General features: G+C 28.3%; 2 protein-coding genes across 2 annotated transcripts; both read right to left on the reverse strand.

The window, feature by feature from the left end:
* Positions 1-10,662: 10,662 nt before the first annotated feature.
* Positions 10,663-12,012, reverse strand: Bfra_002946 (uncharacterized protein; the record flags this gene model as incomplete). Its single annotated transcript, XM_037333359.1, has 4 exons — positions 10,663-11,177; positions 11,240-11,452; positions 11,798-11,885; positions 11,992-12,012. The coding sequence occupies 4 exons, from the start codon at positions 12,010-12,012 to the stop codon at positions 10,663-10,665; spliced, it is 837 nt and encodes a 278-aa protein (XP_037195487.1).
* Positions 12,013-13,035: 1,023 nt separating this feature from the next.
* Positions 13,036-14,741, reverse strand: Bfra_002947 (putative succinyl- :3-ketoacid-coenzyme a transferase subunit a protein; the record flags this gene model as incomplete). Its single annotated transcript, XM_037333360.1, has 3 exons — positions 13,036-13,167; positions 13,260-14,627; positions 14,685-14,741. 3 exons carry the CDS (start codon positions 14,739-14,741, stop codon positions 13,036-13,038), a joined length of 1,557 nt encoding a protein of 518 aa, XP_037195488.1.
* Between the last annotated feature and the right edge of the window lie 212 nt (positions 14,742-14,953).

Here is a 14,953-nt window from a genome sequence, read left to right on the forward strand (position 1 = left end):
TATTGGATAAACCCTATTGTATTTTCTTTCTGAATGTATATAAATGTATATCAACGTATATATATTCATTTGAATCAATAGATTTTTCCAGAAATCATTTCAAAAAATTATTAATCATCTTACATTGAAAGTCTATTAGATTTCTTATAAAATATCTATAGATTCAAAATTATAGGGCTTATAGAGTATGATTACAAAAGCTAACAAGTAACACTTTAATTATACTTCTCTTATACTTACTTCTATTATACTAGAAACATATATATTACACTCAATTAGAATCATAACTTGTGAACTATATTCCGATTCAAAGAAGTATTTCGTGATTTTCAAATTAATTTTACAGAGACAAATCGGAGTATAATATTAAATATCCATAGTTCAAATAATATTAAATGATATTGTTAAAGTATTAGTATTAAGAAAGTAACAATTCCAATGTTTTGGTGATACCAGTATTGATGAAGTAGTACTTCTATAGTTTTTGAACCCCTGAGCTATATTAGTATCACTATATAGTTTTATTGATAATAACTCTATATAGTATTATTTCATATATTGATACCCCAAATATCAAAAGTGCTAGTTGAGGTCTAATATATATTAGTTTAAATTGTTTTGATTTTATAAATATTGTTATTTTAGTTCCAATTTATTTTTTATTTTTTATTTCTTCAATTTTTTGAATTTTTTTATAATATCTAAAGTTTTTTTAATCTTTTTAGCTTTTTCAATTCTTTCAACTTTTTTAATTCTTTTAATCTTTTCGATTTCTTAATCCTTTTAAATAATTTAAAAAATCAGAAAATTCTATTCAGAAAATATTTAAAAAAAAAAGAAAGACTAAAATAATATCATTTTCAAAAAAAGTAAAGATTGAAATATCAAAAATATTATTTAGAATAATTTTAGTTATATTCCTAATATTTGAGGTATCAATATATGAAATAATACTATATGGGGTTATTACTGTAGTTTTATTGTTATATTCAATTGAAATTTAGAGATGAAAGCTTTTGAAAAAACTTTATTAAATTTGATATTCAATTAAATTTGTGAGATAAAAGTTGTGTTACAACTTTCACATAAACATAATATTACGAATTTTACAATTTTGAAATAAAATGTAAACAAAAATCAGCAATTCTTCAACAGTAGCTTTATACCCCTGAAACTCGATTTTAATTTTATTCCAGGGTTTTATATTTATATTTTAAATTCTTCAAACCTGTTTTATTATATTTTTATAAGACTAATTCTTATAAACATATAGTTTATGTCGAGCTTGTAAGATATATCATATTTTTATTGAAATCCTAGTATAGCAAACAGTATAGGTATACAAAGGCCAATCAGTAAACAAGCTTTATTATAAATTTTAAATACATTTTTAGGGTTGGTGAATAATAGCTTTCCCTTGGTCTAGACGCATTTTAAATATAACTAATCGCTTCATATTAAAAGTCTATTAGATTTTTTATTTTTTTTTGTATCTTTATAACTATAGAGCTTACAGGATACGGTTATAGAAACCAATAAGTAATGTTTTACTTATGCTTTCATGATATAAGGAGCATATATATTATATTCGACTAGAAATAGAACTTGAATATCATATCCTAGTTAAGTATTGTATAACATAGGAGTACTATAGAAATCCCTCTCCTTCTCAATCTTTCAAAAGAATAACAAAGTATAACAAACAAAGATCTGAAGAAAAGGATTCAAGTTGTATTCATAGTATATATATCCAGGTAAATAGGTAATAGTCATATTGACTTTAGTCTACCTAAAGTCGGAAGATAAGGATTTATTAGATAGGAAACATGGATGAACCAAGTATATAATTCGAAATTCGAAAAAATGATTAAAGTTATATACATCTCTTTGCATTGTTATTGTTTTATTAAGGAAGAAGAAGAAATTAGGAAATCGAAACAAAAACACAATAAGTAAAACATTTCATGAAAGATTCTAAAAAATTATCTATTATACATTCAAACATTGAAACCGGTTATTGAATATTAAGTAACATATGTATAAAACAGATGTAAGAGGAGAAAGAACGTATATCTTTATTTTAATTCAGTTACTTAAAGCCAATCTAATTAACCAATTATTAGAAATATATAAATTCTATTATTATATCGTATTTTTGAACACAATCTACCTCATAAGCTGATATCTAGTATTCTTGATTAGAGGCTTTTTCTCAGCAATCAATAATTAATAATACAAATCAGTTTGTTAGTACGTTTTTTGATTATTCTCAACGTTATTTAGGATTTTTTCGCAATTTATATCATATGGCTTTCAGATTGTTAAATTTAAAGAAGATTTCTATTATTTCAACAGCAATTTTGCAGTTATTCAAAGGTTGAAAACTTTTCGAACGAATAATCTATATTTTAGCTTAAATAGAGTAAAGACACCTAATAAATCTACTGTCAACAAATTTGTTATTGATGAATCTACTAATAATAAATCTATTGACAATGAATGTTTTGTATACTTTGCTTATTCTCGATTTTGAGTTCAAGTAGGAGTATGAAAGTTGCCATTAAGTTTGAGGAGTCCACTAAGTTTAATAAATCTAATATTGTTAATTTGAATGACAGTGAATCTTATAATCTAACTAATAGGTCTTTTAGATTATAACTCCTTTTTTAGATCTATTAAATTACAATCCTGTAAATATATAAGCCTATAAATCTTTAAGTCTGTAAAGTTGTAATTATAAGGTTCCTTATCTCTCCGATTGTATCTCTAAGTCTTTAGGTTAATTAGAAATATTCATTCAACTCTGAAAGGCTTACAACTTTTCAAAGCGAAAATATAGGATTTTAAAACTTCCAATACTTATAATAATTCCATTTCTTTAAATCTCATATTGTATATTACCTATTCCCAATTTGTTGTTTCAATTAATGTCTATCTATATTTTAATATTCTGGCATGATTCTAATATACTTTAGAAATCTACTCTAGAAATCAATTGACTTTCATTTATGGATTACATTTTCAATTAATTATATTAGGATAAGTTTCTAAGATCTAATACATACATATATATAAGTCAATTATGGTAATGATGATTTAGAATAATTTCTTTCTATTCATAAAGCCCTTAAAATATAATTGTTTTATTCAATTATATATTTTGATTATATTTAGTTTAACTAAAGACTTATCACCATTGATAACTTCAGTCGTTCGAAAATTTCATTAATTCAATAAGAGCACTAGATTAGATTCAATTAGATAATATCTTTCGAAAATTACTAACTTTTTTAAAGACTTCCTTTTGAACTTTCAAATTTATGTGGTTTATTCTTCCTTTTTTTCACATTTAAGAAGAAAAACAAGGTTATTAATAAAATACTTTATGTAGTTGTGTTCGATATTATTTAAAATATATTTATGTTTCAATGGAACAAACTTCAAAATGAACCAGTTTCCGTAGTGATAGTGCTATGGTTCAATTGGTACTAGCGTCAAGTCATAATGTGGTTATATATTTTGAAGAGTATAGTCTTATTTTAGCTCTCTTTAGTCAAATAACCACAGGATGAGTTATGTTGACAATCCAATGAATTTATTGCATATTCTAATTGTATTTTAAAATAAACAATGAGTATATTATGATGTAGTTACGATTCTAGTATCGGTAAATGATACTTGTATATTATTAATATTATCAAAATATATTCAAATCATCTTAAGATCAAGAAATCATTCACATATTTTTACTAATCAATATTGTACACAAATATATTTAAAATAAAGATATTGAAATCTTCTCGAAATTGATATTTTATTATATATAAAATAAATCGTCATTCTTAAACTATCCTATTTTGTATAATATTTTGATGAAAATTTAAAATAAAGCAATATCACTAATATAAGTGATTTAAAACAAATTTCATAAATAGAAGCTAATTAATTGAGAAAAAGCACAAATGTTCTATACATTTGATTAATTCATCGATATTAATTGAAAATATGTAATAATTTAATAATTTAAAAAAAGTATTCAATGAAATTAAATTTAAGAAAATAAAATTATTCAGTGAATCGAAAGTTTTTTAAGATATTTGTTTTATTAATAAACTGTTATTGATTTGAAAAAAAGAATTTATTCAAAGAATTGAATTGAAGTTTTGAAGTATTTAAAGTTTTGAAAGAATTAAATAAATATTTCTGCTTGATTTGGATATTCGGAGGATATGATAAAAGAGATAAAGAATCTCAAGTTTATAGGTTTATAGATCTATAGAGATCTATAGATATTAAGTACGAGATTTAGTACGAGATGTAGAAAGAAGTCAAATTATTAGATTTAACGGCGCCCTCGGTGCCCCTATTCGAGCTAGAAGCGAGCGATAAGTAAAGTGTTCAAATTATTATTATTATTGTTAGATTACTTATTCCATTTGAACTAGTGCATAGTTCACTACTTCAAAAAGCTTACAATCTCTGGATAGCTTCAAATCTCACATTTTTATAGAATATAGTTATAAAAATCTTAATAATCTTAGGATTCTAAAAGCTATATAACGTAAGTATAAATGTAGATCCTAAATAATATTAAAAGTAATTTTGGAGAACGCTAGTAAGCCAGTTGTTATTTTTAGCTATAAAGCGCTTAGAAAAAGCTCGTTGTTTATTTCAAAAAAACATCTCTTTAAAATGAATTTGATAATATCAAGATATAAACTTACATGTATTATCGATTTTTTTATTAAAGCAACCTGTATACTTATGGAATCAGATGTATATCGTAGTTTCTAACTTGATTAAAATCTTAATATAAGAAGTATCTTATTTCAAAATAGTATCATCTTGTATAAAAGACATGATAGAAGTAACAATTTATTTTGCTTTTTATTCTCTTAACATATTCATATTATATAGTTTTCATTATCTGAAATCTTCAATGTTTTAATACTCTATAAAAATATTAAATTTAGAATTGATCAGAAATCTTCATCTTTCAAGATCGTAGTTAATATATTTGCTTTAATGAAGTAAATCAGATTTCGATATTTTGTATCTAGTAAAACTGATAACAATTTTAGTGGATAAGTAGGGGGTGTATTAATGTGTAGTTATAGTCTCAGTATTCTTGAATGATGCTTTTACGGCTTTAATATAGGTGTTTTCAGAGAGTACCGTGCTAATACTAATGAAGTAGCATTTCTTTGGTTTGTGAATCTCTGAATTGTTCCTGCAGACTCTATAGGCTATTAGTATTGTACCCAATTAGGACCTTGGAAAGAAAGCTTTCAACAAAATAATTTATTTTAAAAATTTATTCAATGAAATACTACGAGGATTACATTAAAACTTTCATATAATCATGATATTATAAACTTCATGATGTGGAAGAAAAAGTAAAAGAGTTTAGAGTTTTCTTAGAAGTAGTTCCATACCCCTGAAATTCGATTTATGATCTCATTTCAGGAATCAATTGTTATGATTCAATTTCTTCAAATCTTATAAGCAAGCTTTTTTTTGGCTCTTTCTTGTTTAAAATAACTATAACCTTATTGATACCTTCTGTATTTATGGATTCGTAAAAGCAAACATAGTAAATCTGCACTTCATATATTATATAATCTTATATCTATATAATATACCATTTTAATATTTACAGATTTATAAAAACCCTTCTAATTAGGTACAAATAATATACAAACCTTTTAATCAATCGAAGTATAATTATTCTGATCAAATGAAAAGAAAAAGCTTATAATATTATTTCAATTCAGTATATAACCCTAAATAAAATAATCAGAAAAATAATAACTAGTTTAGAACAATTAAAGGCTTTCTATTCCTATAATCAATTCTATAGTAAGCTTTCTAATAATAATCAAATCAATTGAAAAGTTTTTGTAAACTATATCCGAAAGTGTATTTGTAAATAAGAGGATTGTAGCTCAAGATATATTTGTAAACAGAGGAATTGTAATTTGAGGTACATTTGTAAGTAGATGGATTATAGCCTAAAGTACATTTGCTTTAAAGGTTTTTCAACATTTGAATCTAAATCTGAATTAGAAACTGAATTAGAAACTAAATAAGAAAGACTATTTTACTAATTCTATTATTCTATTATTATTCGTTAAATCTGATAAATCTGATAAATCTAATAAATCTAATAAATCTACAACAAAAGAAGATAAATAGAAAGAACTTAGAATAATAAATTTATATGATTTAAGACTTGAAACTCAAGCATAACAACAATCGAAGGTATGGGGGCCAGCCCCCATATACATTTTATATTATATATTAAAAGGAATTAGAATTAAAATTTATATATTAGTACTAACCATCAAAGAAAAAGAGTTTGAAGTTTACAAATTCATAGGATTTCAGAATTATTATAATATTTTAATCCGTAGTCTGAAAATTCTTTTTCCCGACGACTATTTTTAGTATATTTGAGAATCCTCATCTACACTTATATTGTGTGCCTAGCTTTCTAAACCCTAAATTTCAGAAAGACTTTTATTGTTTAAATAGAATTTTGAAATTATTCGAAGATCTGAAGCTTTCTGAGAGAATGTTTTATTCACTAATTCAAGTGTAGTAAAGGATTGAATGATGATAATTTACATATTTCACTTGCCTCTCACCTTTTGGCCTGAATAGGGATGCCAAAGGCACTGTCAAATCTAATAAATCCAAATAATATTTTTTTCCTGAATTGTTTTCTAAATCCTTTGTAATTCTCATCCTCTCCTAGTTAGTTCTCTTCGTAACTCTGTTTTTTTTTTTTTTTTTTTTCTTAATAAAGCTCCTTCAAAATTTTCTTATTAGATCTAATAATTATGTTTTATTAAATCTCTTATTGAATTTGAAAAGCTTTATTTCTTCATTATTCCCTGAAATATATATTCAAATTTTGGGAAACTATCAATTTTGATGTATTTCTATAATCAATTGTTTTTTGAAGTAAGTAGTAATTCAATAGTAAAAAGTTCTCAATTTAGTTAATAATCTTATGTTTCTTATAGAATTTTTTTGGTTCTTTTCTTTCAATTATTAATTTGTTAGATAATTTTATATTTTAAAATCATGTATTTTCAAGACTATATTTACATGATAATTTTAAATTCATAAATTGAATTATATCTCTATTAGAATTTCAATATGATTAATTTTGACATTATATAACGCTTAATTAGTGCATAAACTTTGTTATAATTTTCAGGTTTATATGTTTTTCTTTTTTGAATAATAAAATTTTTCTTGGATAGACCCATTTGAATATTACTAATCATCTTATATCAAAAGTTCATTAGGTCTCCGAATTCATTTATAAGCACATAATTATAGTGCTTACCGAGTATAGCTGTAGGGACTAATAGGTAAAGATGCAATCACACTTCTATTATATTAGAGATGTATGTATTATATTCAAATAGAAACATAACTTAAATATTATATCCCAATTGGATATTGTATAATACAGGGATAACATAAGGATATTATTAAGTATTTTTACTCGTTTTCTTATTGAATACAATAATATATATGCTTTAATTAATGTCTTGCTTTTGATTTGAATAAAAGTTTTTAAGATATTACCAGCTCAATTTCTGATAATTCTAATCTATAAATCTATAAATGAGCTCTTCTTCTCAAGGTGACTGATTAAAACTAGAATAATAATACTTTCTTTTGAAAAGGGAAGACTTTAACTTTCAACATACAAGTTGAAATATACTAATTACGAAATTCAACAGTTGAAACTACTGATATATAGGATATTGCTGTACAAGATTATTACTACGATTTCAAATTAAAAATCTCTTCAATAAAGCCTATCCTGTAATAATTAAATTACACTGAAAAATATAAGAGTAGATAAAAATAATAATCATGATTATTATTCTTCTAATATAATGTGATTTATCAGTACGTACACCATATCAGTATGTGTACTACTTTTATCTCAATTCTTATCATTCAATTACAATACGCAATATATTAATCAATTAATATGTAATCAACTTATAAAAAAACTCGAATACTTTTAGTTATTAAGATTATTCAATAAGACAAAAAGTTATCCTTTAGAAAAACTATTAAATTATATAATATTATTTATATAATATTTATTTGAAGAATAAATAGAATGCTTTTTATAGCTGAGATTTGATCAATATAATAAAAACTTATTAAATTAGAAGAGAATATTATTATTCGATATATAATTGATATAAATAATAAAGGATTTAGCTTTAAAGTTAAAGGAATAAAAGATATAGTAAATTATATTCTAGATTTTCGAGATATAGAATAAGTTGGAAAGCTTTGGGCTTATTAATTTATAAAATGTTATATAAAGTTAAGAATATATTTTAAATATATTTATAATTTTCAAAAAGCTTTTTATAAAGATCCTATATTTATTCAAGATTGGTTTTGATTTATATCGAATATATAAGCGAAATTTGATATTCTCAGTTACGATTTATAGAACTTCAATAAAATAAGCTTTATAATAAGAATAATAAATATTAATATAATTGTTATTAATACTAAGAGATATAATAGAAATAAAGCTATATAATTAGGCAATCGAAAATAGACTATAGTGATTATATATAATAATAATAAAAGGAATATTATACCTCCATTTCTAGTAATTCAAAAATAGATATATCTTTTCAATTAATATATAGAAATCAATCTTTCTATAGATCGGGTTATTAAATCTATAAATAATAAATAAACAAATAATAAAATAAACTTAGAATAATTGAAATACTTTAATAAATATATAAAAAATCGAATTAAAAGCAAATATAGAATACTAATACTAAATAAATATAAGAACCATAAATTAATATTATTCTAGAATTATTATAAAAAGAATAATATTAAATATATATATTTATTATTATATTCAAGTTATTTAATTTAATTTCTTGATATTAAATATTTTAGTATCTTAAAACGAAAGTATAGTATACAAATTGAGAGATTTATAAAAGTATATATCAATTATATTTCAAAGATTGAATTTTTTATAACTTTTAAAATTATATATCAATAATCAATTACAAATCAGAATATAAAATCAGAATTTCGAGAAACAGGATTAGTTTTATTTGATTCTGAAGTAGTGCTTTTTAAACTAGATATTTGAATTTATATATTTATTTTTTCTTTTTCTAATTTAGATTCTTAGATTTCTCAAATACTTTATAATTCTATAGAAATACTTTTTTAATTAATATTAATTAAATTTTAAATAAATTATTATTAATTAAGTTTTTCTATATCTTTATTTAAGATTATATTAGTTTTAGCTAAAATTATAAAGAAACTAATATATAAGAATATATTTTTGAATATAGAGATTTATATATTTTGAAAAATAAATAAGATATTAAATAAATATTGATATACAAAAAAAACTTAGTTATATTAAAAGGGAGTATTTATTAAATAAAAAGCTATAAATATATTATTTTAATAAAAAATTGATATTCAAATTCGATATAATAAATATCAAAATAGGAAAAATTCTAATAGGGAAATATTCTTTAATTAATGCTATAGTAAATATAGAAAAACAGATTATAATATAAGAATCTATCAAATTAATATAATAGATTCTAGATTATTAGATTCTTAATAGTTTTAATTAACTGAATCAATAATTATTGAATAATATGAATTCGAAAGTATTAATTGAGGTAAAAGTAGTATATATATTAATATAGTATATGTACTAATAAATCATGTTATATATTTAAAATATATTCTATAATTAATAGCTAATTAACTCAAAAAGTATTAATATTTAATATGTATGATTTGTTTATTAAGTCACAGAAAAAAACAAGAAAACTTTCCTCAAAATATCCCTCCAACTTATATCTCACTCAAGCCAGAGAACTGTTGTATATTTTTTCTTATTCATACTAAATCGATACAGATTCTTATTTATGAAAGGGAGAAAGTATATCATTATAATACGGAATTAAAGAAATTTAATATTATTTATACAAAGTAAGTTAAAAAGGGATATTCTATAAAGATTCTTATAATAATCTAAGCTCTTTGTATTTGAGGTTTTTATAAAGGAAATTTAAACATAAAGAAAAAGATTCTTAGATATAGAAGACTGAAGAATAAAATCTGTTCAAAAAACTTTTCAAAAAGTTTTATTTTTTAAGAAGAAAAAATCAAGTGATTTTCCCATATTCATTCATGAGGTTAGAAAGAAGAATCATTCTAAGTGTTATTTTTAAAAAAATTCAAATTTAAATATTTATATACATCCTGAGAGAATAATCAAGAAGAGATGGAAAATCTAGAGAATAATATTCTACATCCTTGATCTACTTGACTATTTGTATCGCTAATTAATCGCACATATTTAAATGTGAAAGGGGTTTAAAAAATTTGATGGTGTCGATCAACGTAGTCTATGTACGTAATTTTGTCTTATAAACAGCAAGAATATCAAGCGAGTAAACCTCTACTTAAATTCCTATTTAGACTATGAATACAAAACTATAAATCAATCCTTCCCTTTCCAAGTCTATTCGATATCATTTGAACAATAATACATCTCTCGAACCTGTTCAGCTGATCTTCACCTTTTTCTCCTCTCGGCTGTCTTTTTCCTGTTTACAAGGCCAAAACAGATTTTCCGGTGCCGTATTCCAGATTAAAAACTGGCATAGAAGTCAACGGTGTCTGCAAGCCCAACTGAGATGGACAGACAGGGTTGTTGCTTGTCTTCAAGTCTAATGTGCATTCTTCATCTATCCCGAGTGTACAAGAACTTGTTGCAATGTTCCACAGTCCGCTATTCTGTGAAATCCAATTTGACCCTGCAAGTGTGCAGTTTGAAATGTAATTCATCGAGTTCGCGGCGGAAAATGGCAATTTCTTATCTGGAGACAAAATCAAATCCGAGCAAGCCGACATGGGCTGCGCAATATATGTAGCGGATATAATGCCTCCTTGTTCCGGGTTTACCGTCGCAGACTGTCCTGTGTAAAGGTAATTCCACGCATCATAAGATATGTCATGTGCTCCACCCGAATGGTCGATATGAAGCAAGTTGACGGACCGTCCACCGTAAGATACCTGCACGCACATACTAGCACCGCAGTCAGGCCATGTAGGCCAGTATGCAACTGTTAAAGATCGGAAGTTAATATTGGTAAGTGAGGATTTTTCTTCTTAATTATTTACGTACCACGGTTAGTGTTAATCATACAGCCAAGAACTCCGATTGAGCTGCCAAAGAAGGGATGAGGGGTTATAGCAACAGGTGTCCCTGCTGCTGGGGCTGCTGCTACAACAGAAGAGCTAGCTGGAACGGCAACTGCTGATGCAGCGCTCGCAAGTGCGAGAAGAGAGGTGAGATAATGTCCCATCGTTAGAAATCGATAAAAGAAAGGTGGTGATTCTGTAGAATATTTTAAAAGACAACAGCAAACGCTGTATTCTTGTAAGATGAAGATGTTTGTTCAAAACGAGTGACTATGAAAAGAAGGACACAAAAGAATGACTGAAATGAAACTCGCAGTGCAGCGGGTAATGAAGACAATTGTAAGTGTTGTATTTCAAATGATCGGAAGGGCAGAAATGAAACATTAAGTAAGTAGGGGAGGTGCACCAATGACTGAAAGATATATCTACCAAGTTTATGATCCCACGAATGGAGGCGTAGCAAGACATTCGGTGTCCTTCATATCAGGTAGGTTCTCATTTTAGGTCAGATGTGGGAGGTTGCTATCTATGGAAAAAATACTGTTGTGACATCTCTCGTAATTTGACTTTTGAAAGGGACGAGGAGTGTCCTGAGGATTGTCCTGAGGATTGACTAATAGACCAAGGACCTTTAAGAGGAGGATTATACAAGGTCTTTCTCTCTTCCCATCCTGTAATACAACTGTTCTATAGTTAATCACCCCTGAGTTCCCTTTACCGCAAAGAAAAGCTTACTAAATATGGCGCAGGCTGCATAATGGTGTTTGGATTGTCTTTGGATTGTCTGTGATGGTCAATGATTATCGATGTTCTTAAAGCAGTTGTAATCTAACATTTTGAAGACCCACTAAGATGTCGCTCATTTAAAATTAGCCAACAAGATGACAGAATACAGGGTGTATTATCTTCATCGGCTGATTGTTGTTGGACCGTGAAGGATGAGGCTTAGCGAAGGATCGGCCGAATTAGAAAGCACAGTCAGAGCCACCCTTCCGCCTAGCAGTTAATGTACTACGAGTAGTGCAATACAAATAAATAAATACCGATACCAATACCGATAAATGTACAGGTATACCTGACTATAAATGAGTAACGGCCATACGCGTGCTCATGCACCGGCGCACATTGAATGCATACAATCCTCGTTTGGCCCTCAAACATTTTTTGGGTAGACTGTTCAGATAGGTATTCAAGCACTTCACTGCTGATCATGTATAAAGCTGAAATTCACCAATCATTCCACCTCTAGCTTGCAAAATTTGGTATTTATTGACTAGTGTCTATTCAAACAATTGCACTCCAGCGATCAATATATTTCGGGTCGTTCATTGAATATTCAACGACATACTGGATTGCGACCCTCTTGCGGAGGCAGCCTTATTGCATGTTGCGCTAATTGCTGTTTAAAATGATCCTCAAGCAAAGTAAATAAAGTATGTCACCCAAACCACTGAATTAGCGAGCGTAGTTTCTATATCCAGTCACGCTGGATACTCGCTCTATGTTCTTGGTCAGTAATCTAGTTTTTGAATAAAATGTCCTCTCATCATTAAGGAACCACCGTATGGTCGATTGGCACCCTTTGAAAGATAGGAATTTGAAGCTTCTCACAGTTACAATTTTCATAATAGTGAAGTTACCCGAGTTGTGATTCATCCTTAGATCAAGTCATTTTATCTACAGTAAAGTATGTAATTAAATCCCAGTATTATACCGCAGTGAAGCAGGGCTATACTCCCAGTCAATATATGCAAAACCGCATGCTTTCGTATCTATGATTTATAGCATTGGCTTAAGATCTTCTGCAACTGTAAAAGGTGCATCTGTCTTGCTCTTGACCTCTTCCACTGTCACACCATCTGCAATCTCAATCAAGGTAAGTCCTTTTGTGAAGTCGACATCAAATACCCCCTACATATTTGTTAGCACTGTTTGTTCTTTGCCATCCATCACCAGCCGCCAGGTGATCACTTGATCATCAGCGCGGATATTACGCCACTCACCAGTTCAGTAATAATCCTCGAGACGCAAGCTTTTCCTGTGAGAGGAAACTCGCACTGTTTGACAATCTTTGCATTTCCTTTCTTATCACAGTGCTCCATTGTTACAACAACCTTCGTCATTGAAGGATTGCTAACTAAATCCATGGCCCCTCCGAAGCCCTTAATCTTCCCGGGTAACATCCAATTCGCAAGATCACCATTCCCGCTTACTTGCATAGCTCCCAATATGGTCAAATTTACTCTTCCAGATCGAATCATACCAAAGCTCTCCTCACTACCAAAAACTGCAGCACCGGGGTTTAGTGTCACTGTCTCTTTGCCAGCATTGATGAGATCCGCGTCCTCAAACCCCTTTTGAGGATAAGGACCCAACCCTAAGATACCATTCTCTGATTGTAGTTGTACTTCGACTTCTGGACCAACAAACGATGGCGCAAGCATAGGCATTCCTATGCCGAGATTGGCATACATACCATTTTTGAATTCTTTGGCGGCGCGCCTAACGATTCTCTCTCTCTTGGCAGCGGTATCACCACTACCAAGCGCACTCTTTGCCGCTGGATCATTTGGATCTTTTGCAAAGGTGAATTTTTCGATGTTCTTGGACGTTGTAGATTGAACAACTCGCTTGACATAAATTCCCGGGAGATGTACAGCTTCCGGTGGGATGTCTCCTGGCTCTACAATAATTTCTGCCTCCACGATTGTCATCTTCGCGTTTCTTCCCATTGCACCGTTGAAATTGTTGGCTGCTAAACGGAATTGACAATTTCCAAGTTTATCCGCTTTCCAAGCTTTCACGAAAGCGTAATCACCTCGAATACTCTCTTCCAGCAGATATGGTTTGCCGTGAAAGACTTTTACATCCTTTGGATAAGAAAGCTCCTTTGGTGTACCATCAGGATTATTACGAAGTGGAAGCTCGCCGGTTTGTACAACCGTTCCGAATGCAGCAGGGGTGTAGAAAGCAGGTATGCCTTTACCACCCGAAGCACATCTCTCGGCCAACGTTCCTTGTGGTGTCAATTCCAACTCGACTTCACCAGTCAGGTACATCTTCTCAAAAGTTTTATTCTCCCCGATATAACTTGCAATCATTTTTTTGATCTGCTTCGTCTTCAACAATTTCCCAAGACCTGATTCATCCGTACCAGCATTATTTGAAACTGCAGTAAGGCCTTTGAGCTCTGGTCTGTTGACGACTTCATCAATGAGGGTATCTGGAACACCACAGAGGCCGAAGCCTCCGCATAGAACTGTACTGTCCGGCTTCATATCTTTGAGAGCCTCAGAGGCTGATGGAAATACTTTGTTTATTTCATTGCGGCGAGTGGTCGATGCAAATGTACGAGCGAGTAATATTGATTGCTAGAACCTCAATTAGAAAAAGATATATATATGGATCAGATTATGCCAGCAGACTACCTTTCTGCCAGTCCTAACATAAACTCTCGCCGTTCTTAAACACAAATTGTTAGGCATATTTGTGTTATGGGGACCCAATGAACTGGAGAGCTAAAGAGTTGCACCGCGTGTATATTTATTCAAGGGATATGACGATTTCTACCGTGTCAATGGAAATAAATTAAAGCAAAATAAAGAACGACAGCACAAGGAATAACAAATTCAATTTATTGATTCGATTCACGAAGCTGATTTATAAGGAACAATAAGTGAGATAATTTTCCAGATTT

This window comes from Botrytis fragariae (assembly GCF_013461495.1).
Source record: "Botrytis fragariae strain BVB16 chromosome Unknown tig00000012, whole genome shotgun sequence".
NCBI classification, from domain to species: Eukaryota; Fungi; Ascomycota; class Leotiomycetes; order Helotiales; family Sclerotiniaceae; genus Botrytis; species Botrytis fragariae.